Source organism: Tachyglossus aculeatus, chromosome 5 (assembly GCF_015852505.1).
Source record: "Tachyglossus aculeatus isolate mTacAcu1 chromosome 5, mTacAcu1.pri, whole genome shotgun sequence".
NCBI lineage: Eukaryota > Metazoa > Chordata > Mammalia > Monotremata > Tachyglossidae > Tachyglossus > Tachyglossus aculeatus.
This window is the reverse complement of record NC_052070.1, coordinates 44,081,608-44,106,492: the sequence shown is the minus strand read 5'-3', so window position 1 is coordinate 44,106,492 and position 24,885 is coordinate 44,081,608. Positions and strand designations below refer to the sequence as shown.

Genomic DNA, 24,885 nt, shown 5'->3' with positions numbered 1-24,885 from the left:
AAAGACAAACTCAGTCAATCACTGGCATTTATTGAGTGCTTACTACATGCAGAGCACTGAATTAAGCTTTTGGGAGAGTACAGTACAACAGAGTTAGCAGTCATGTTCCCTGGATCCGATTGCAGGAATTATCAGGATATTTCATTACGCTCCATTGCCAGCAAGATGCTAGTCAGAGTACTCCTGTATCAACTACTGAAAAATAATGTCGATCAAATGCTCTTGGAACCATCCTCACAATATGACTTTAGAGCACAATGGGGCACAGCAAACATTATTTTTGCTGCACATCAGATACAGGAAAAGTGCAGGAAAAGACACCAGGACCCCTACATAGTTTTCATTGACCTTAAAAAAAGTATTAGATGCAATAAATTATATTAATGTCTGTCTCCCCCTCTAGACTGTAAGCCCATTGTGGGCAGGAACAGTGTCTACCAACACTCCCCATCCCCACTCCCCCGCCTTACCTCCTTCCCCTCCCCACAGCACCTGTATATATGTATATATGTTTGTATGTATTTATTACTCTATTTTATTTGTACATATTTATTCTATTTATTTTATTTTGTTAATATGTTTTGTTTTGTTGTCTGTCTCCCCCTTCTAGACTGTGAGCCCACTGTTGGGTAGAGACTGTCTCTATATGTTGCCAACTTGTACTTCCCAAGCGCGTAGTACAGTGCTCTGCACACAGTAAGCGCTCAATAAATACGATCGAATGAATGAATGAACACTGTTGTATTATACTCTCCCAAGTGCTTAGTAAAGTGTTGTGCAAGCAGTAAGCACTCAATACCATTGATTGATCTGGGAATTCCTTAGCAAATTTGGCTGCCCTAAAAAGTTCAAAGTTCTGAAACTCGTTCATGATAGTATGGCTGGCTAGATCAGAGCTAAGGATGCTCTACCAGATCAATTCCCCCCTGTCAGTGGAGTAGAACAGGGATGCATAGCTGACCTGGTTCTTTTCAACTTAGTCTTTGCAGCCATGCTAGAAGATACAATGAGAGCATTCATTCATTCAATCATATTGAGTGCTTACTGTGTGCCGAGCACTGTACTGAGTGCTTGGCAGGATGCAGATATCAGAATATGCTTCTGCATTTCAGGGAAATTCTTCCAACTCAACAGACTTCAAGCACCATTCAAATTCTTGGAGACATTCATTCAAAAATGGCTGTAGACAGGTGATTGTGCTTTAGAGGCTCTCACCCAAGAAAATATACAAGTGATTGTCAGCCACTTCCATGAATCAGCTTACTCCGGGAAGCGATATATACAAGCGAAAATTTATATAGGCCACACATGGCTAAACACTGTCATAGAATTCTGTTACCTAGGCAGTACACTGGTCAATGACACAAAGATAGACAAGAAAGTAGAAAACTGATACAAGAATGACAGCACATCCTTCAGGAGAATGTCAGACTATGGCAGCAGAGTAGTCAGGCTCCAGACCAACAAAAAAGTCAGCAGAGGCGTAGTTCTGCCCAACCTTCTCTACAGTTTATATGTGCCACATCTGGTTTCTTGAGCCATTTCATCAGGGTCATTTACGGGCCATACTCAATATCAAATGACAAGACAAGATCACAAACAAGGAAGTTCTGGAACATAGAACTGCTCATGTCAAAGTTATCCTGTGCGGGACTCTCTTGAGGAGATTGAGCGACAGCTTATGAAGAGCTGAAATTGGAAAAACTGAAAGCAAGGAGAGAGGAAGTGTGTTTAAAAAGATGGTGAAACTAAACTTCAGACAATGCTGTATCCCAGCTGAAAACTGGGCTTCAGTTGCTGAGGATAGACCAGCATGGTGTACTGCTATTAAGAAAAGAACAGCTGTCTCAAACAAAAGCTTTGAGAAGAATGAGAGATCAAGAAGCAAAAGAGAAAACGGGGCCAGGTGCTGCAAACAGCAAACATGACAACACACTTAGGGACAGCCTTTTTGTATGCATGATGCCACTTGTCTGCTTTGTGACCTTGGGCAAGTTACTTAACTTCTCTGTGCCTCCATTACCTATCTGTAAAATGGGGATAAAGACAGTGAGCCTTGTACGGTACATGGATTGGATCCAACCTGAAACGTTTGTATCTACTCCAGCGCTTAGTGCAGTGCCTGGCACATGGTAAGTGCTTAACAAATACCGTTAAAAAAAAATGATGTGGCCAGAATTGTGTGCCCCAGATTGGTCTTTTCAGACACACACTCAAAGGTGAAATTCACCATTGGGGGTGTATTCTCTGAATAGGAAGGACAACTCTCTCTCTCTCTCTCTCTCTCTCTCTCTCTCTCTCTATATATATATATATATATAGATATAAACTTCTATGTCTATATATAGTGAAACCAGGGAGAGTTCCTGCATGCGGCTAGTCTTTATCTCTACTGTTTGCATAACATAAGCAAATCTAGGAAAATAAATACGGGGTCACCTTCATGTATTCAGCGAAGTGAGAGAGAAATGACTGCCATACTTTGCCTCATGCCCTTCAAAAGTACATCCACAGGTATCCAGAGCATTTGGAGTGAGTAGTAATGAGGAAGAAGGAGTCTAATGCTGTGAGCCGTTTTTGCTTTTTATAAGAGTAAATAAAGTGCCTTTATTTGAAAACTGGTTATCTAAAGTGGCTTTGTGAGGGCTCTTCATGGTTTCTTTTTAGCATAGCTGCTCCCCTGAGTTATCTTTTTGGCCTGTTTTGTAGATTTTTGAAAGTGGGGTTTGTAATGCAGTTGTAGAAGTTCATTGAGAGAGTCAAACAGGATTCAGACCTTTATCATGGGGTCTTATCTAGAACAGTAACTAATCTCCTGGAACCCAGGGAAAAAGTGTGGTGGATAAAAGGCTTTATTATCCTGTTTTCCTCACAGGCTGAAAAGATTAAAACTTTCTCAGGAAGCTGCTGGCACATTTTATTCACTTAGACAACATTAGGGGAAATTTCTTCCCTGCAGTATATGCTGGAGAGGAAGAAAAATGTGCAGAATGGCAGGACAAAAGTGTCACTTTTTATTTATAGGTCCTTCTCCCTCCTCTCCTCATCCTCCAACCCCCCTAACCAACTAAATTTCCGGACTTGCAGTAATCTAATGGAAAACTCTGACAAAAATAAATTCCATGCAGTAGTAAGATCTTCTAATGCATCAGGTTTTCTGGGGGTCATCTTTATTCCTGGTTTTTAAATCTAAGCAGAGGATCTGAAAATGGCCTCTTAACTTCTTGCAAATTCCATTTATTCTGATTGCTGTTTCCCCATCAGAAATAACAGTCTTTGGCTCATGACCACATGGTTGAGTCAGATGATGTTAATGTAATAAACAGCATGAGCAGCTGAAGGTCTTCAGAAACCCAAAAGTTGCTGACTTGGTTCAAAAAGGCCCTCAAGGAATGTGACAGAAATACCTCAAGAGATTTGTTAGCTTGGCAGAACTGTTTCTCAAGAAAAGCCATTTCATTCACCATCAACAACATTTATTGAGAAACTACTGTGTGCAGAGCTCTGTTCTAAGTGCTAGGAAAACGTAAAGTAGAGGGGAAAACCCTGACCTTGAGTAGTGGTGGTACTAATCTTTATTAAGCACTTTCTATATGCAGAGCTTTGTACTAAGTTCTGGAAAACTAAGTAAGTGGGAATTAGACATGGACCCAATCCCTGGAGGAACTACAAGCTAATGGAGAAGACAAGCTGACCCAAATGGCCAAGACTGCAATAGGCAGAGTTAGAGCATTAAATAAAGTGATTTTTTAAAACACAAATACCTATTTAAAAGATAAACATATAATTACGTGAGTGCTAAATTGAATGATGAGGTGGCATGATGAGGAAGATGGGGAGAATTTCAAAATTCTACATAATAATAATAATAATAATAGTGGCATTTATTAAGCACTAACTATGTGCAAAGCACTGTTCTAAGCTCTAGGGAGGTTGCAAGGTGATCAGGTTGTTCCACGTGGGGCTCACAATCTTCATCCCCATTTTCCAGATGAGGTAACTGAGGCACAGAGAAGTTGTGACATGCCCAAAGTCACACAGCGGACAAGTGGTGGAGTGGGATTTGAACCCGTGACCTCTGACTCCAAAGCCTGGACTCTTTCCACTTAGCCACACTGCTTAATATTTATACATCAAATATTAACTGACTGCACCCACTGCAAAATAGAAAAGCCACCTGTTTCTCTGCAGAAATGGGCATTCAGAGCATATTCAAACTAGTGTAAAATGCTCTCACCTCCTATGTGGAGCAATTTCTGGACATAAAGTAAATTACCTCTGCAGGTGCCAGAAGCCTGCTTTTTGCCAAGCAAATGTGCCAGGAAAACAAAACTTACTCTTGTAGTCTTAGTCTCCTTAGTCCGTTTTATGACATCTACTTTGGTGTCTGGGTAGATTTATCAGTCTGGATTTATCATGAAGAGAACAAACTCCCTTTCTCTCTTTCTCCCTTTGGTGTTCACATTCTCTCACTCTCCACATCCACAGCAGTGACTGGTTGATAAAGGAATCCAGTGTATCAGCCTCCACACTTACCGTGTCCTAGATATCACTGCCTTTTTTAAGTGGCATTTGTGAAGTGCTTACTGTGTGTCAAGCACTGTTCTAAGTGCTGGGGTAGATGCAAGTTTGTCAGATTAGGATGCAGTCCTTGTCCCACATGGGGCTCTCAGTCTAAATTGGAAGGAGGAAGATTTAATTCCCATTTAACAGATGAGGTAACTGAGGCACAGAGAAGTTAAGTGACTTGCCCAAGGTCACACAGCAAGTGCTTGGCAGAGCTGGGATTAGAACCCTGGCCTCTGACTCCCAGATCTGGGCTCCTTCCATTAGGCCATGCTGGCCATATCCAGTGCCAAAGTGATCTGCATCTCAGTGACACACTTTTTTTTTTGAGCCTGTGCTGTGTCTGAACTAAATGTCAGTCCCATCTGTTGGGTTGGGAGGAGATTCCTGGAGAATCAATCAATCAATCAATCGAATTTATTGAGCACTTACTGTGTGCAGAGCACTGTACTAAGCGCTTGGGAAGTACAAGTTGGCAACATATAGAGACAGTCCCTACCCAACAGTGGGCTCACAGTCTAAAAGGGGGAGACAGAGAACAAAACCAAACATACTAACAAAATAAAATAAATAGAATAGATATGTACAAGTAAAATAAATAAATAAATAGAGTAAAAAATATGTACAAACATATATACATATATACAGGTGCTGTGGGGAAGGGAAGGAGGTAAGATGTGGGGGATGGAGAGGGGAACGAGGGGGAGAGGAAGGAAGGGGCTCAGTCTGGGAAGGCCTCTTGGAGGAGGTGAGCTCTCAGTAGGGCCTTGAAGGGAGGAAGAGAGCTAACTTGGTGGATGGGCAGAGGGAGGGCATTCCAGGCCCGGGGGATGACATGTGCCGGGGGTCGATGGCGGGACAGGCGAGAATGAGGCCCAGTGAGGAGATTAGCGGCAGAGGAGTGGAGGGTGCGGGGTGGGCTGTAGAAGGAGAGAAGTGAGGTGAGGTAGGAGGGGGCGAGGTGATGGAGAGCCTTGAAGCCGAGGGTGAGGAGTTTCTGCCTGATGCGCAGATTGATTGGTAGCCACTGGAGATTTTTGAGGAGGGGAGTAACATGCCCAGAGCGTTTCTGGACAAAGACAATCCGAGCAGCAGCATGAAGTATGGATTGAAGTGGGGAGAGACACGAGGATAAGTCCTAATGGACTTATTGGAGAAGTCCTAATGTATTCTATGGCCCTTTTCAAGTACAGGCTCTTGTAGTCCTTTTCCCTCCTGAAATCTTAGTTTTTCTCAACCTTTTCTTGGATTATGCTTTCTTGGACAGTTTACTGAAGTAGAGGAATGGAAATTAAAAAGAAAACAAAGTGGAGTAAGGAGTGGCTTAATGTGACCAAGTGACAACAAATCTTGACTTCAGGACTAGTAGTAGTAGAAAATCTTCCTAGTAAGCAACAGTGCTGTCTTGTTCTTAGCCACTTACAGCCATATTTGAGGGTTAAGACCTCCTTCTCTCTTGGTGTCTTATTTCTTCTTTTGAGCCCTGAGGAGGTTGTTTAAGTAACTACTTGTTCGGGGTCAAGTAAAGGAATATTTTAACATCTTTGAGGAATCACGTAGAGTCTAATTGGATTTTAATGATTCTGGCTCTAAATTGTGGTGAGAATTGCATTGACGTCTCAACAGGTTGCCTATTGTAAAGTTGTTTTTTGTTCTTTTGCCTAATAATAATAACTGTGGTATTTAAGCACTTGCTATGTGCCAGGCACTGTACTAAGTGCTGAGGTATAGACAAACAAATCAGGTTGGACCCAATCCTTGTCCCACGTGGGACTCTCAGTCTCCCCATTTTATAGATGAGGTAACTGAGGCACAGAGAAGTGAAGTAACTTGCCCAAGGACACACAGCAGATAAGTGGCAGATAAGTGGCAGAGCCGGGATTAGAACCCACAACCTCCTGACTCCTAGGCCTGTGCTATGTCCACTACGTCATGCTGTCTTGGCCACCTTTGAGCCTCCCTGACCAACCACACCTCATTTAGCCGCATTGTGGTATAAAGGCATCCCATGCACACATTCACCACTCTGAGCTGGGAATTAGACAAATCCAGGCTCTAATTTCTCAAGGTGAGCCATGTTGGAGGTAACAGGGAACCCAGATGGAAAAATCTACAGGGAGATCTACACAAATCAATCAAGCAATGGTACTTACTGAGTACTTACTATGTACCAGGCACTGTACTAAGCACTGGTTGGACACCTTCCATGTCCCACATGAGGCTCACAGTCTTAATCCCCATTTTACAAATGATGTAACCGAGGCACAGAAGTGTAGTGACTTGACGTTGTGAGCCCACTTTTGGATAGGGACTGTCTCTATATGTTGCCAACTGGTACTTCCCAAGCGCTTAGTACAGTGCTGTGCACACAGTAAGGGCTCAATAAATACGATTGATTGATTGATTGAGTGACGTGCAGCAGAGAAGTAGTGGAGCCAGGATAAGGATTTAGGTCCTCTGACTCATGCTCTATCCTTCAGGTTATGCTGCTTCTGGGTGCAGACCACTGTACTAAGCATTTAGGAAAGTTCAATAAAGAAGAATTGGAAGACATGTTCCTTGCCCACTGGAAGCTTACAGTCTAGAGGGAGTGGTCTGAGTTGATCAGCATTCACACAGCTTGGAGTCAGTGTTGATCCAGTGCCTCAGTGGGCTAGTAAGAGTGCAAATGGGAAGTTCCAACAGTTTCTGAACATTTGTAGTCACTAGTAAATTCTGGGCAGTGGGTGCTAGTGTAAAAGGTTTTCAGTGTGAATTCCAGCCAGGCTTCAGTGTGTGCACTCTCTCCTAAAATCCCTCATAATTTTCATTTCCCATTTTATCTGAAGTGCCCTAAGGTGGCTGTTATCGAGCCACTGAGTTATACTGGAGATGAGACCATGTATCAGTTATAGGATGCTTGAGTGGAGGATTCACTCAAAAGCTGATAAAGCCCTTTGGGATCTCATGGGTCAATAGAAAAGGCAGCTGTCTACCCAGTTACAGGCATCTAGAAAGGCGGTAAGTGTCCTTTGTTAGTGAAAATTGATGTTTGATACGGCGAAGTGTTACAAATTGAAGTCTGTTAAAACGCTAAGAATCAGAAAGGTGCAGGTTAGGTGTAATGAAGAAACTAGTTGGTCAACAGCTCTGCTGTAATCAGTGAGCATATATATCCAGGTCTGTTTTGTGTGCAGGTTTCACCCTTACAAGTAAGATTGTCCCCTCTTATCTCTCCGTTTAGTTCAGCTGTGTCTACCTGTAGAATGCATCCCAATTCCTGTCATCCCCACCATTATCTTCAGCAGCAGAGGAGTCTGATGAGGGCATGGGGCAGGTGATAAAGATTGAGCTCACAAGAAAGCAATTGCTTAACACTCTGGGAGTTTAAATTATTCATTCTGTGCTCTCCTTGCTCTACCTTTGGTGACAGCTTTGCCACCAGAGCTGCACAGGAATTCTAAGTCCATATTTGATGCAAAGCAGCTAAAATACTAGATAGGCCCAAAGGTTAATGCAGAATCATTCTTTTAAATAAAGAGCAAAAGGAAGACAGTGGGCTCAAATAGTGGTTGCTTGAAAGAGTGCTTTTGTTTCTAAGGGTCACTGTACAAGCACTTCAATAGCATATTCATTTTACATTAAACCAAATTATGATTATGCTGTTGGGTGAATGAGAGAATAGCCCACAATATGTTATTTGGGGCCTTAGGAGCATGGACCTTAGTACTGTAATGAACATAATTTATGAACAGTGTGAGATTTCCCATGTTACTGTCACCTTCAAATCCACCAGTCTGAAACTTGTCTCTGGTTGTCTCTTTTGGGCCTCGATGTAGTAATGGCCTTGATGAGGTCTGAGATTGAGTGTAATGCTATTTTATTGCAGTGGGATGGTATAGACACTTGGGCTGTTTTGGGTGTGACTGGCATCCTCAAAGTGTCCTGTAATTGGCACTGAGTTAGTTTTCAGGGGTACAGAGATGGGGATTAGTCCCATTTCTCAATGTTTAGAAGAGGACTGTCATGCTTTCCACGCATGCAAATGTTAAATTTGCTTGAAGGGTGAGCCTAGTAAAGGTCAGTAATGTCACCCAGCAAGGGAGATGAATGAGCCACAGTTGAAAAGGAAATGTGTAAACTGCCATCATCAGTTAATCTTCGTTAAGCACTGACTGGGTTTATGGCACCGTACCAGACACTACATGTTTGTTCATAATCTCATTAATTTAAGGAATTACTTGCAGCCCAGAGACCTCATGCAAAGTATTAGCCATGCAATATTGTCAATACGAGATGAGTCCTCTCATCTCAAGGTGGAGTAGAAGGCAACCTATTTTAAGGGAAAGTATTGGAATACATTTCCTGCTCTCCTCTGCCTGTCAGGGGGAAGATTTGGAAGTACAGTGATGTGGTGAGGGTAGGGAGGGTGGTAAAACTGGAAGCTGAAGGTATTTGAAGCAACTAAACTGATTTGATGTTTTAATTTCTTTTTGAGGCTCTGGATCGTTTCTAGTAAAATAAGTTATCAACTAGGTACCCTAGGTTCATTTTTAAGAATTAAACAATATAGAATATGATGGAGATTGCATGACAAAACTGTCTTTGAAAATTGAAAATAGTCACTGTTTTACAGTGATTAGAACTTTTTCTGTCAGTTACAAAATGCCAGTGAATACAGTATAATCCATCAGCGTAGCTTAGAAGAAAGAGCACAAGCCTGGGAGTCCGAGGACTTAGGTTCCAATCCTGGCTCTGCCACTTGTCTACTGTATGCCCTTGGGCAAGTCACTTCACTTCTATGTGCCTGTTACCTTATCTGTAAAATGAGAATTAAATCCTGCTTCCTCATATTTAGACAGGGAGCCTCATGTGGGACAGGGACTATATCCAATCTGATTAACCTGTTTCTACCCCAGCACTTAAAACAGTGCTTGACACCTAGTAAGCACTTAACAAATATAATAATTATTAGTTATTATATAACAGAAGTAGCACTTAAAGTCCTTTTGCTTGTAGCCAGTTTAGACTGATGTAATTTTGGATTGAAGCAGCATGGCTCAGTGGAAATAGCACGGGCTTTGGAGTGAGAGGTCATGGGTTCAAATCCTGGCTCCGCCAATTGTCAACTGTGTGACTTTGGGCAAGTCACTTAACTTCTTTGTGCCTCAGTGACCTCATCTGTAAAAATGGGGATTAAGACTGTGAGCCCCCCATGGGACAACCTGATAACCTTGTAACCTCCCCAGTGCTTAGAACAGTGCTTGGCACATAGTAAGTGCTTAATAAATGCTATTATTATTATTATTATGTCTCTTCCAGATGTGTCCTTTTGAGACACAAAAGGCATCATTTTGTTATTGTGTAGATTGCTTCCGTAAGCAAAAGTGTAGTGATAGTCTGTCTTCCTTTATGGAAACAAATGTGTATTCAGAGCATATTTTAGACACATCATCACTGTCCTATCTAATAGTTCTGTGTCCTTTTCAGTCTTTTGTTGTAAACTCACATTTGGCCTCAGAAATCCCCTCCATCAGGGAAGTTTTTACCCAGCTTCTTGATTAAAATCCCCCTGCCTTTAAGTTCTCAGAGTTACTAGGAGTATCATGTCCTGAGTTTTTAAGTTTTGCCTTGTTACTTAAAAGCCAAAGTTAGAATCCAAGAGCTATCACTGACCCTGAGTTGCCCTGATGAGCCTGCTTCCCTTCCCCATCTGGGAAATAGGGATCATGTTACTTGCCTTCTTCCCAGGGTGCAATGGTGCCTGACGGTCAGATGCTTTGAACATGATCTTAATAAACCCTACTTCAGAACTCATATACTACTGATCACCTGGCTCTTTCCTTCCAACCCAGCAATGGCTGCATTTCAACATGAAACAGTACTGTAAGTATAGAGGTGACGCTGTGTGGAAAATTCAGATATGTATGTAATTATTCATCACCAAGATGCTTGCATTCCCATCTCTAATAACTATCAAGCCATCCCTTTCACACTTCTCTCCCTGGCTGTTATTAAACATGACTTGTGATCACCCATCATTTAAAAACAGAGGCTGTGGGAGCCTTGAAACATTTGTGGCAAAGTAAAATCACCCATTTCCCAAAGACCTCTGGTGATATAGATGTTTCTTGGTGCCTTTCCAGATGGGAACCATAGTAGCTCCTACCTCAAACTAGACCTTATTACAGATTCTATGCATCAGCAACATTTATTGAGCTCATACTACTGGCAGAGCAGCGTGAAAAGTTCTTGGGAGAGAACAGTAGACTTAGTGTTCAAGATATTTGCCCACAGGGATCCTGTCATCTAATGGAGGAGACAGACACTAAAATAAATTATGGATAGGAAAAAGTAGTGGAGTATAAAGATATGTACATAAATGCTGTGGAAAGTTGTGAGCATCTAAGTGCTTAGGTGGCGTGGAAATGCTGAAGTGGCGGTAGGGGGAATATGATGTGGGGACATGAGAAGTTAACCGGGACAGGTTTCCTAGAAGAGATGTGATTTTGGAAGAACTTTAAAGAAAGGGAGAGTAGTGGTCTGTCATATGTGAAGAGGAAGAGATTCCAAGCAGAAGGGAGGGTGTGAGCAATAGGTCAGCGGAGGGAAAGATGGAAATGAATCACAGTGAGTAGATTAGGGTGAGAGGAAAGAAGAAAGTGTGGAAGGGAGATGGAAAGAGCTTATTGCGTGCATTAAAGCCATTGGTAAGGAGTTTGTGTTTCACTCAAAGCCGCATAGACAACCATTTGAGTTTTTTGAGTAGAGAGGCATGATGTGCAAAATACCTTTTAAAAAAAAATATCCTGACAGCAAAGTGAGGTACAGACTGGAGGAGGAAGGGGTTGGAAGCAAGAGAGATTATTGAGGAGGTTGATGCAGTAAAGTCTAGATATGACAGTGCTTGGACCAGTTTGGTGGTCATTATGATGGAAAGAAAGGGTAGATTCTGGAAATGTTGTAGAGAAAGAACTGACAGGATTTGGCAACAGAGTGAATGTGTGAGTTGAAAGAGAGGAAGGAGTCAAGGGCAATGCCATGGTTATGGGCTTGAGAAACTTGAGAGATTGGGAGGAAGCTGGTGGTGTCAACTGTGCTGGAAATGTTAGGTGGAAGAGAGGATTTGGGAAAGATGACTTCAGTTTGAAACACGTTGAACTTGAGGTTCTGGGGAGACATCCAGGAAAAGAAGTCCTGGAAGTTGGAGGAGAAGTGAGATTGCAGAGAATAAGAAAGGGTGAGGTAGATTTTTGAGTCATTTGCATAGAGGTAGTGGTAGTTGAATCAGTAGAAGAGGATCAGCTCCCAAGAAAGTGAGAGTAGACTGAGAGTAGAAGGGGACCCAGAATTAAACCTTGAGGGACACTCACAGTTAGGAAGTGGGAGAAGGAGGAAGAGCCAGCAAAATAATAATGATAATAATGATAAATTGTGGTATTTACTATATACTAGGCACTGGGGTAGATATAATTGTGTTGGGCACAATCCCTGTCCCACATGGGGCACATAGTCTTAATCCACATTTTATAGATGAGGAAACAGGCACAGAGCAGTTAAGTGACTTGCCCAAAGCCCCACAACAGACAAGTGGCACAGCAGGATTAGAACCCAGGTCTTCTGACTCCCAGCCCTGTGTTCTTTCCACTGGGCCTTGCTACTTCTCGAGGTGGAGTGAGAAGCACCTGCCAGAGCGGTAGGAGGAGAACCAGTAGAAAACTGTGCACAAAAAAACAAGGATATATAATATTTCCAGGAGGAGGGATTGGTTTGTGTTGAAGGCAGCCAAGGTATCGAAGAGGATTAGGACATTAGAGCCCACTCAGTTTGGCAAGAAGGAGGTCATTGGTGGTCTTGGAGAGAGTAAATACAGTAGAGTGAGAGGGTTGAAAACCCAGTTGTAAAATATCAAGAAGGGAGTTGGAGGAAAGAAAGTGGAGACATTGGGTTTATACAGCTCATTTGAGGAATTTAGACAGGATAGGTAAGGAGGGAGATGGAGATATACCTACATGGTGCCACGGTGTCCAGAGAGAAGGGCTTCTTAAAGATAAGGAATTTGAGGAATTAGGACAGGGTAGGTAAGAAGGGCTATGGAGATATACCTAGATGGTGGCATGGTGTCCAGAGAGAAGGGTTTCTTGAAGATAAGGAAGATGTGGGAATGTTTGAAGGCAGAGGGGAAGGAGCCAGCAGAGAGTGAGTGGTTTAATGTGGTGGTCAGGGAGGGAAGAAGAGTAAATGCAAGTGTTTTTTGAAGGAGAGAAAGGATAAATGGGAGTTGCAAGTGGCAGGGATAGATTTTTAAAGCAGATAGGAGAACTCTTGAGAGATGGCTGAGAAGGGTGAAAGTGGATGAGGGGATGGGAGGGAAGATTTGGGGGAACTCAAACCTGATAGCTTCAATTTTGTCAACAAAATACTTGGCAAGGTCATCGGGAGTGAGAGAAGGGGGAAATGGGGAGCACTGGGAGTTTCAGGGAGGGAGTAAGAGGTCTAAAAGATCTGTTGGAGGCAATGGGCTTGGGAGTTGATGTGGGAGAAGTAGTGTTGTTGACCCAAACAAAGGGCAGAGTAATAGCAGGTGAGGATGAAACCAAAGTGGCCAAAGCCAGTCTAGTGCCTGTATTGTTACCAACAGTGCTCCATTGCATGAGCATGGAAGTGGAGCTCATCTAGGAGCTTTGGTCTTTTGGATTATGACATAGGTTGGTTCTTTAGATTATTGGATAGGCACATTAATTGGGAGGCATTAATCTTCTATCTGACTCCTTCAGTTAAAAAGCTTGAATGAAAATCGTATCTCTTTAATATCCAGCATTCTCAAACTTGTTATTGGTGAAAATAAAATTCAGTTAGGCAGGCAGAAGGATCTAAAAGCCACAGTAACTAGAAGTAGGCTAATATTTGTCATTTTAACTTCATCGTAGTAGCTCTCAAAACCATTTTTATCACCTAACAAAATCAAAGTGTCTCTTAAAATGTACTTAACAATATCCCTCATCCCGGCGATTGGTCATTTTTGCAAATTTTCCAGGGTACTGGGCAGTTGCAATGGGAGAATGATGAGACTAACTAACCCACCTGTGTTTTGCAGGTTGCGTCATTACTATATCTGGACGCATGACCTTCACTAGCAATAAATCCATGGAGATTGAAGTGTTGGTGGATGCTGATCCGGTTGTTGATGATTCCCAACAGAGATATCGAGCTGCCAGTGCATTCTTTACTTACGTATCTCTGAGTAAAGAAGGAAAACCCCTTATTGTACCTCAGCTGTTGGTGAGTGTGCTTAATTCAAGCATGTTTATTTGGTATTCCCTATTCTGAAGTGTATGTGATCAATGGTGATACGATGTCCCATCCTGTCTTCATGAATAATTCCTCCTTGTAAAGTTATTCATCATGGAAAGTCATTCCTCTGTAGACTTTTCCATCTGCTTTTATGACTGGCAGTTGTGTGCTGGACATTGCTGTGTAAAGGCCCCAGAGCCAAGTAGCAGGCACGTGGAGTAGGAAGACTGAATTTCAAGTGCTCTTTAGGTTTATTTTTTCTGATTCCATGACATTCAAGTCCATGCTAACATTAGTAAGGCCAAGAGATGTATGGGTCATGATCCTTTCAAATTGTCCTTCATCCTCATTTATCACAGCTGACTCTACTTTGTCAGAAACAGCACTGCCTGCTGAATCCAAATAAGTGTCCCAACCTGGTTCATCTACAACTTGTTCCCATTCTCCAAGTGAGTGAACTGGAGCTACTGGCTCCAGTTTACGCACATGTGCTGAATGATTTTTCATTCACTTTGTTCTATTACGGCAGCTAAAGAAGTCATACCTAGAAAATGGTAGACTCACTGACTAGAAGTTAGGGGTTGTGTATTCTGGGCAAATCTCTCAGCCATGTTGCCCCTCATTTTTCTCACTTGTAAACAGGGGTGATAATGCTCAAGACAGAGATGTTGCAAGGATTAATAAGGATGTAAGTGCATGCACTCATCTATGTAGCAAAATGCTTTCCAATGAGTTTCCTGAAATAGGGATTGCCATGACCATTCATTAAATCTCCAATGAGTCTTAGGGGCAGGAAGCCAAGGTCCTCTGGTTTATGGGGTCATGTCTACTTAGCAGAATCTGCTAGATTTCTGCAATTAAGCTTTGACATCTCTTGAGTGTGCTGTCACGAGATGGACCATGTTCCACTCACAGCTTCCTGCTATCTTCTCTCTCTGACATCTATGGAATCCACAACTTAGGTGAAAAAATTAGGAGAATCTAAAAGGTTGATATTGCTTTTTCCAGCAGCTTTGCAAACATCAATGTGTTGCTGGTTCTCTCACACTCCAGTAGCTTTGTGTGATTATGAACTCTTGGGAGCTATCAGATGGAGCTTTGTCCTTCCTATCTAACTTCCCCTGTCATGTGTAGCATCAAAAAAAACTAAGGAATAAAAAATGCAACCCCTACCCTAGTCTCAGCACCAGACTCCCCTTCCCCAGCACCTATTCTGGATTTGGTTTGTCCTCCTTTTCCCCAGAAGGCTTCCTTGCATTTGTAACGTGGTGTGGAAAACTTTCCAGATCTCACCTCCTCTGTGCAACCGATGAGGAAGCAGGACCCTCGGAGGGTATAATAAGAAGCTCATCCTGCTAGCAGCTGATGAGGGGAGAAATTGTGTAGGAGGGGAGGAGTGGATGAGGGGCGGGTGGGTAGAAGGCAATGCAGGAGTAGTTGTGAATCAGTGCCAATTCATGGACCAAAAATTGCATCAGGGCTAACACATGACTGACACATTGGTGGAAGAGTCCAGGAAGAATTAATCGGGCATCCTGCCGACACTGAGCCAATTCTCAGAGAAGCTCCACCACACGGACACCCCCTCAGCCATCGGCTTCCTCCTGCACAGCCCGTATTAGCATTCATAGTTCAGTTTCCTGAAAAAACAACCATGAGTTTAAAAAAAACCCAATCAGCAAGAACAAATAAACAACTTTTTTTATAATTACACTCCCATTTTCCCAGAAAGACCGGAATTAGTATATTCAGATTTTCTTCCTGTAGCTGAGAAATGACACCTGGCTGTCCAGCCTGGTGTGTGTGGCTATATTGTTTCTAGACTGCAGCTACACTTTCATTTCCCAAGCCCGCTATAGCCCTGTTGGTCACTCATCAGCTCCTCTACGGATCCCAGCCTCCTCCCCCAGCAGTTTCCGGGGCTCCCTCTCAGGCAGGTACATCACAATAACCCCAGGGGGCCAGATTAGGAGGTTAGTTTCATGGAAATGCAGGCTTCAGAGAAGCATCAGGAAGCAGCATGGCTCAGTGGAAATAGCACAGGCCTGGGAGTTAAAGGACCTGAGTTCTAATCCTGCCTTCACCATTCGTCTGCTATGTGACCTTGGGCAAGTCACTTCACTTCTCTGTGCCTTAGTTCCCTCCTCTGTAAAATGGGGATGAAGACTGTGAGCCCCATGTGGGACATGGACTGTGTCCACCGTGTGACATGGACTGTGACACTCTGTGTCAGGGTGGACTGTGTCCACCCTGATTGTCTTGTATCTACCCCAGCATTTAGTACAGTGCCTGGCGCATAGTAAGCACTTAAATGCCATTTAAGAAACACCTGCTTTGTACTCCATGTGACAGGGTTGAAAGGATAGTTTATCTCCCTGTTTCTTCTTACTCCCTTTTTCTTTTCCATAGCTCTTTTGGTACCCCATCGGATTCCTTACAAAATAAAGGGAGAGGAGAGAAATCCCACACATGAGCAAATCTTGTCTGTGTTTCCAAATTGGTGCTACTGACAGTATTTTGTCCATGTGTTCCAGTCTGGCTGAACAGACTGATCGGCAACAGACTGTAGTTCCCACACTGGGCAATGGTGGGTGTTGAATTGGCTTTTTGCAGTTCCTGATGTCATTGTGGGTGCTGCCTCTTGCTATCACAATATTCCCAGAGCCACTGCTGTGAAAAAATTAAAATAAATAATAATCGTGGTATTTGTTAAGCTCGTACAATGTGCCAGGCATTGTACTAAGCGCTTGGGTAGATGCAAGGTAATCAGGTCAGACACAGTCCTTGTCCCACATGGGCTCACTGTCTAAAGAGGAAGGCGTAGATTTAACCCCCAGTTTATAGATAAAGAAACTGAGACATGGATAAATTAAGTGACTTGCGTAGGACCTGGTTTCTAATCCCAGCTCTGCCACTTGTGTTCTGTACAACTTGGACAGATCACTTGACTTCTCTGTGCCTCATTTTCCTAATTTGTAAAATAAAGATTAAATAAATACCTGTTCTCCCTCACCCTTAGGCTGTGAGTCCCATGTGGGACAGGAACTGTATCTAATCTGTTTCTTTTGTATCAATCCTTAGCACAGTCCTTGTTATATAGAAGCAATGACGAAACAGCATTATTATTCTTTCATTCATTCAGTTGTATTTATTGAGTGCTTACTGTGTGCAGAGCACTGTACTAAGTGCTCAGAAAGTACAATTCGGCAACAGATCGATACAATCCTTACCCAACAATGGGCTCACAGCCTAGAAGGGGGAGACAGACAACAAAACAGAGCAAGTAGACAGGCAGTTGTAGTGGTAATGATCATGATAATTCTGCCTAGAGATAGGAAGATTACTTATAGGCCTAAGTCTTAGGCCATGTCTGTTATCCCATTAAATATACCCACAAATTAAAATGATTTCTTATCTTTTTCCTGTACTATTCAATCCATGGTATTTATTGAGCACTTACTGTGCACAGAGCATTGTACTAAGCACTTGAGAATACAATAGGGTTTGTAGACATAATAATAATGGTATTTGTTAAGCGCTTTCTATGTGCCAAGCACTGTTCTAAGTTCCTTCCCCACAGAAAACTTATAGTCTGGAGGGGGAGGCAGACATTAATATAAAATAAAATGGTAGTATAAAATAGATACTACTCATAGCTGAATCATTATCCTTCCAGTATTAGAGGGATGAGTACCAGCAGCTCACTTTCTCGGTCTCAACTTTTCAGCCTCCAACCACTGGCTCAAGGCCTTCCTCATACCTAGAGAACTCCTCCTCCTGACCTTCAAATCCTTCAGACTTCAGCTTTCCTAATTTCAAAGCCCTCTTAAATCCCACCTCCTCCAGGGGCCTTTCCCCAATTCAATTTTCTTTTCACAGGTCACACTCTACCAGTTTCCTCCTCAGCACGTTTGTACTGCATGCACATTTACGCACTCAGCTTAAAACTCACAAGTGACCCTTCTGGACAAAGAGACTTGGGTACTCTACTATTAGATAATTATAATGGACTCAGTCCATGTCCCACACACAGTTCACCATCTGAGAGGGAGAACAGGAATCTTATCTTCATTTTGCAGATGAGGAAACTGAGTCTTAGACTTGCCCCTAGATCATGTATCAGGCCAATAATAGAGCTGAGATTAGAAGTAGGTGTCCTGGCTCCCAGTCCCATACTTTTTACTCTAGGGAAGCAGTGTAGCCTAGTGGAAAGAGTACGGGCCTGAAAGCCAAAGGCCCTCAGTTCCAATTTTGGCTCTGCCACTTGTCTGCTGTATGACCTTGGGCAAGTCATTAACTTCTCTGTGCCTCAGTTCCCATATCTGTAAAATGGGGATTAAATACTACTCACACCTACCTAGACTGTGAATCCCGTGGGGGACAGGCACTGTGTGTAATATGAATATCTTGTATCTACCCCAGTGCCTTGCACAGTGCTTAGCACATACTAAGTGCTTAACAAACATCATAATTGATATTACCATTTTTATTATTTTCATTAGGCCTTAGTAGGGTAATACTAAAAATATTCCAGAAGGCAATCAACATAATTATCACTATTTGTGGAATTTTAAACAACTAAATGGGTTATAACATAACAGTGATGATCAGTCATGAAGAATAAGGAAAACATCAGAGCCATTCTAGTGAGAGATAAAGCACAAAACCTTTCAACTGACAAAAAAAAACCAAGATGCAGTATGAACCCTTTGGCCAGAACATCACAGGCACTGTATCCTACGGTGAAGCATTAGGTCACAGAAAGTCTAGTTACAGTCTCATCACAGTAGAAGCATGCTGGAAGCCTGGGAAGCTCTTACAGCGCTAGTTCAGACAAACGGAAGAGATCCTTGTTCCCTCCTTGAATATCTCTTTCTAGGTGCTCTGGAAGTCTTCTCTGACAACAAGACTACCATGGTCTCATTCTTACACCTTAAAATTCATAAATCATAAAAAGATGGTCTCTGGCCTCTAGGATTTTCTCCATCAATCTTTTGTTAATATTAGTCATTGCCATATCCCCAGGGATGGACCATTGGCGTAAGCATGGTGAAATATTCATCAGTTTTGTTATTGCTACACTCCCAGAGAGGGATATATATATACCCCCTGGATTTGATCCTTTGTTTTCTACAAGTTTTCTCTCATTTCCACCTCTGTCTCAAAGAGTCTCCTTTTATTCTCCTTTCATTGCTAGACATTCTTACAGCTTTCACAGCCTCTGTCTCTGAACTCCATTCTTGGGATTTTCTTGCCTTGCGTCAATGAACTGCTGTTTTTCCATTTCCCAAGCCTTTGACTCTTGGACCTGAAGTTTGTCAAGTCTCCCTGCCCAGCTTTGTGCCAAATAGGAGCTTGCTGGTACATCAGCAGGGCTCTGTCTTATGAGAGGTCCAATTGTCTCACACTCTAGTGCAGTTGGAGGAAAGGTCCCCTGACATAAAAGATCTGAAAACGGTAGACCCCTCTCCCCACGCCCCCACTATTTCTTTCCCCTAATGACCTGGCCATTAACTTTATTGAAAAAATCGAAACCATCAGGAGTGATCTCCCTAAAATCTCCTGTACTCCTCTCCAGTCCTTCCTTCCTCCTGCCCCTTCTTCAACTCTCCCATCTTTCCCAGCAGTATCTCAAGAGGAGATCTCCTGCCTCCTCTCAAAATCCACCCCCTGCACCTCCAGCCCCATCCCTTTGCACCTTATCAAATCACTTGCCCCGTCCATTTTCCCCCCTCGCTGACCCCCATCTTCAACTGTACACTCTCCAAAGGCTTTTCCCCCACAGCTTTAAGGCTTGCTTATTATCTCCCCTATACTAAAAAAAAAAAAAAAACAAACCCTTCCTTGACCCCATGGCTCCCTCCAGTTATCACCCCATCTCCCTCCTACTGTTCCTCTCCAAACTCTATGAGCAAATTGTCTACACCCGCCATCTCCACTTCCTCTCCTCCAAGTCACTCCTTGACCCCTTCCAATATGGTTTCCATCCCCTTCAATTCTTCTTTACCTCCCACCTCCTAAGTTTGGGAGTCCCTCAGGGCTCAGTTCTGAGTTCCCTTCTGTTCTCCATCTACACCCTGGGAGGACCCATTTGCTCCCATGGCTTCAACTACCATCTCCAGCCCTGAATTCTCTCCTCTGCAGTCTCACATTTTCTCCTGCCTTCAGGACTGTTCTACTTGGATATCCTTCCATCACGTCAAACTTGACATATCCAAAACAGAACTCTTTATCTTCCCACCCAAACCCTAATCTGCTCATGCCTTTCCCATCACTGTACACTCTGTATTCATCCCTGCCTCATCCCCACAGCACTTATGTACATATCCATAATTTCTTTATATTAATGAATGTCTCCCCCTCTAGTCTATAAGTTCATTGTGGGCAAGGGAATATGTCTTCCAATTCTGTTATATTGAACTTTCCCAAGTGCATAATAAGCATTCAGTAAATTTGACTGATTGATATTGATGGAAAAAACCCTAAATGCCTGAACATTTAGAGTAAAATTAAAAGGTAATATATGGAGATATCTGTTTTGCTCCAAGGCATGAGAAATCCCTCAGCACCTCACTAGGCACATGCAACCGTTGTGGAATAAAATCATGTGCGAATTTTCCTAGCTTCATTCATTCATTCAATTGCATTGATTGAGCGCTTACAGTGTGTAAGGCACTTTACTAAGACTACGTGCTTGGGAGAGTACAGTAATACAATAAACAACACATTCCCTGCCCATAGCGAGCTTACAGTCTAGAGGGGGAGACAGACATTAATATAAATATGAAAATTACAGAAAAGTACATAAGTGCTGTGGGGATGAAAAAATGGAGCGATTCAAGACAAAGCAGAATAGAGTGGGAGAAGAGGAAAGGAGGACTTCGTCAGGGAAGGCCTCTCAGAGGAGATATGCCCTCAATGGGGGAGAGTAGTTGCCTGTTGGATATGAGGAGGGAGAGTGTTCTAGGCCAGAGGCAGGACGTGGGCAGGCGGTCAGTGATGAGACAGACGAGATTGAGGTACTGTGAGAAGGTTAGCATTAGAGGAGTGAAATGTGTGGGCTGGGTCGTAGTGAGAGAGCAGCAAAGTGAGGTAGGAGGGGACAAGGTGATCCAGTGCTTTAAAGCCAATGGTGAGGAGTTTTTGTTTGCTGCGGAGTTGGATGGGCAACCACCGGAGTTTCTTGAGAAGTGGGGAAAATGACAATGCTATCCTTCTAACTCCCCTCCTTCCACCCATTTGATCCTAAAACAGAAAGCCTTATTATTAATAATAGTAACAGTAATAATAGTGGCATTTGTGAAGCGCTTACTATGTGCCAAGCACTATACTAAGCCCAGGGGTAATTACACAATAGTCCAGACAGAGTACCTGCCCACAGAGGCTCCCAGGCTAAGTAAGTGGGGAAACAGGTATTGAATCCTCAATTTAGAGATGATGCAACTGAAGACCCCCCAAAAAAGTTAAGTGACTTGTTCAAGGTCTCACAGGAAGCAAGTGATGGAGCCAAGGTTAGAACCCAGGTACTCTGAACTCCCACACCCATGTTCTTTCCATTAGGCCATGCTGCTTCCTTAGAAGCAGGAGAAGGGTTCATTCTCAGGATCAGAGGCTGGAGAGAGGTCTAGGAGGATTAGAATGGAGTAGAATCTGTCAGATTTGGCCAAGAAGAGTTCCATGAAGATCTTGGAGAGGTCAGCTTCAGTGGAGTGGAATTAAGGAGGGATTTGGAGGAGAAGAAGTCGAGGCAGAGGGTATAAACCACTCTTTCAAGGAGTTTGGAAAGGAGTGGTAGGAGGGAGATAGGGTGAAAACCTAAGGTTGCCATGTGGTCAAGGGAGGGTATTGTACCTCGATTTATTTTGTCTCGCCACTGACCCTTTTCCCATGTCCTCCCTCTTGCCTGGAACTCCCTCCTCCTTCATCTATGACAGACCACCACTCTCCCCACCTTCAAAGCCTGAAATTCACAACTCCTACAGACCTCTCCATCTAAGCTCTCATTTCTCCTATTCCCTCTCATTCATTCATTCATTCAATTGTATTTATTGAACGCTTACTGTGTGCAGAGCACTGTAGTAAGTGCTTGGGAAGTACAAGTTTGCAACATATAGAGATAGTCCCTACCCAACAGCGGGCTCACTGTCTTGAAGGGGGAGACAGACAACAAAACATATAAACCAAATAAAATAAATAGAATAAACATGTACAAGTAAAATAGAGTAATAAATATGTACAAACATATATACATATAAGCAGGTGCTGTGGGGAGGGGAAGGAGGTAAGGCGGGGGGGATGGGGAGGAGAGTAGGGGGAAAGGAAGGAGGGGGCTCAGTCTGGGAAGGCCTCCTGGAGGAGGTGAGCTCTCAGTAGGGCTTTGAGGGGAGGAAGAGAGCTAGCTTGGCGGATGTGCAGAGGGAGGGCATTCCAGGCCAGGGGGATGATGTGGGCCGGGGGTCGACGGCGGGACAGGTGAGAACGAGGCACAGTGAGGAGATTAGCGGCAAAGGAGGGGAGGGTGCGGGCTGGGCTGTAGAAGTAGAGAAGGGAGGTGAGGTAGGAGGGGGCGAGGTGATGGAAAGCCTTGAAGCTGAGGGTGAGGAGTTTTTGCCTGTTGCGTAGGTTGATTGGTAGCCACTGGAGATTTTTGAGGAGGGGAGTAACATGCCCAGAGCATTTCTGCACAAAGATGATCTGGACAGCGGCATGAAGTATGGATTGAAGTGGGGAGAGACAGGAGGATGGGAGATCAGAGAGGAGGCTGATGCAGTAATCCAGTCGGGATAGGATGAGAGATTGAACGAGTAGGGTAGCGGTTTGGATGGAGAGGAAAAGGCGGATCTTGGCGATGTTGCGGAGGTGAGACCAGCAGGATTTGGTGATGGATTGGATGTGAGGGGTGAACGAGAGAGCGGAGTCGAGGATGACACCAAGGTTGCGGGCTTGTGAGACGGGAAGGATGGTAGTACCATCAACAGTGATGGGAAAGTCAGGGAGAGGGCAGGGTTTGGGAGGGAAGATAAGGAATTTAGTCCTTGGATATGTTGAGTTTTAGATGGCAGGCAGACATCCAGATGGAGATGTCCTGAAGGCAGGAGGAGATATGAGTCTGGAGGGAGGGAGAGTGAGCAGGGGCAGAGATGTAGATTTGGGTGTCATCAGCATAGAGATGATAGTTGAAGCTGTGGGAGCGAATGATTTCACCAAGGGAGTGAGTGTAGATAGAGAACAGAAGGGGACCGAGAACTGACCCTTGAGGAACCCCTACAGTAAGGGGATGGGGGGAGGAGGAGGAGCCTGCAAAAGAGACTGAGAATGAACGGCCAGAGAGATAAGAGGACAGAGGAGAGGACCAGGAGAGGACAGAGTCTGTGAAGCCAAGGTTGGATAGCATGTTGAGGTGAAGGGGGTGGTCCACAGTGTCAAAGGCAGCTGAGAGGTCGAGGAGGACCTCTCCCTTCTCTGTTGCCTATGTAACTTAAATCTGTGCCCTTTAGGCACTTGATATTCACCCCACCCTCAACCCCACAGCACACCATCTTTAACTGCTCACTTCCAATGTCTTCTACCCCTCTGCTTTCAAACACAGCCATGCATCCCCTATTTTTAAGGTTGGTGTTAAAAGAGTGAAGCATGTGGGCTGGGTTGTAGTAGAAAATCAGCAAGGTAAGATAGAATCCATAATTTATTTTAATGCCTGCCCCTACTCTAGACTGTAAAATCCTTATGGGCCAGGAACTTACCTACCAACTCAGTTGTCTTACCCTCACCTAAGTGCTTAGTGCAGTAAGCTCTCAGTAAATACCACCGATTGAATAAAATTCATGGGTGTGTGATGATCTCCACCCTCTGTGGCATTCTAGAAGGAATATATTCTTCTGTCCTTCAATTCATCTGAAGCCCCAGAAAGCACTGGTACACAAGTGACAATGTGGATAGAAATAAATATGCCTAGTATAGATCTGCTCATACAGAAATATTTGAAATGTTTCTTTCACATTTAAAAAATAGAAAGAGGGATTCATACATCAGCTGGTCCTACAGTGAGCTGGTGTTGAAAATGTGTTTTGGCAGAATGAACTAGTTAAGGTGATATGAAGGAAAGTTGATGTCTGAGCATCAAATGAAATATGAAAGTACAGTCTTAAATAAGAAAGAAAGTCTATCCTAGACTTGAGTATAACATCTGTGCCTTTCAGATTCAACTACTGATTAAATCCAGTGAGGTCCTCCTCCTTCCTGTCAGTGTTTTCTAAGGACAGTATTCCACAGGCATTTAGAATTCTCCCACCTCCTCTTCATTTCTGAGCTGCCTCCTGAGAGGAAATCTAGAGAAGCAGCGTGGTTTAGAGAATAGAGCCCGGGCCTGGGAGTCAGAAAGTCATGGGTTCTACTCCCGACTCCATCACTTGTCTGCTGTATGACCTTGGGCAAGTCACTTCACTTCTCTGGACCTCAGTTCCCTCATCTGTAAAATGGGGATTGAGACTGTGAGCCCCACGTGGGACAGGGACTGTGTCCAACCCAATTTGCTTGTATCCACCCCAGCACTAGTATAGTGCCTGGCACATAGTAAGCGCTTAACAAATACCATCATTATTAAATCTCCCATCTCCTTTTAAAATTTACCTCTTTTGTCAGCATCGCCACCCCCATCCCTTCACCCCTTATCAAAACACTTGCTCCCCACCTTCCTTCCTCCCTGACTGCCATCTTTAACTGCTCACTTCCAATGTCTTCTACCCCTCTGCTTTCAAACACAGCCATGCATCCCCTATTTTTAAGGTTGGTGTTATAGGAGTGAAGCATGTGGGCTGGGTTGTAGTAGAAAATCAGCAAGGTAAGATAGGAGGGAATGGGGTGACATTGTTTTAAAGCTAATGGTCAGGTGTTTCTGGTTGATGTGGAGGTGGGTGGGCAACCACTAGAGGTTTTTGAGGTGTGGGGAGACAGGGACTGAAGATTTTTTTTTGAAGAATTATCTGGGTAGTGGAGTGAAGTAAAAACTGGAGTGGGAAGAGATAGGAAGCAGGGAGGTCAGCGAGG

The 24,885-nt window shown here is 43.5% G+C and overlaps 1 protein-coding gene across 2 annotated transcripts in view; it reads left to right on the top strand.

The window, feature by feature from the left end:
• The window catches only part of ACOT7 (acyl-CoA thioesterase 7), a 159,825-nt gene that overhangs the window by 99,132 nt on the left and 35,808 nt on the right, over positions 1 to 24,885 (top strand). For both annotated transcript variants that reach the window (XM_038746445.1, XM_038746444.1), the window contains one exon: positions 13,643 to 13,827. In XM_038746445.1, the coding sequence (XP_038602373.1) occupies positions 13,643 to 13,827 (185 nt within the window). The remainder of the gene's footprint in view (positions 1 to 13,642; positions 13,828 to 24,885) is intronic.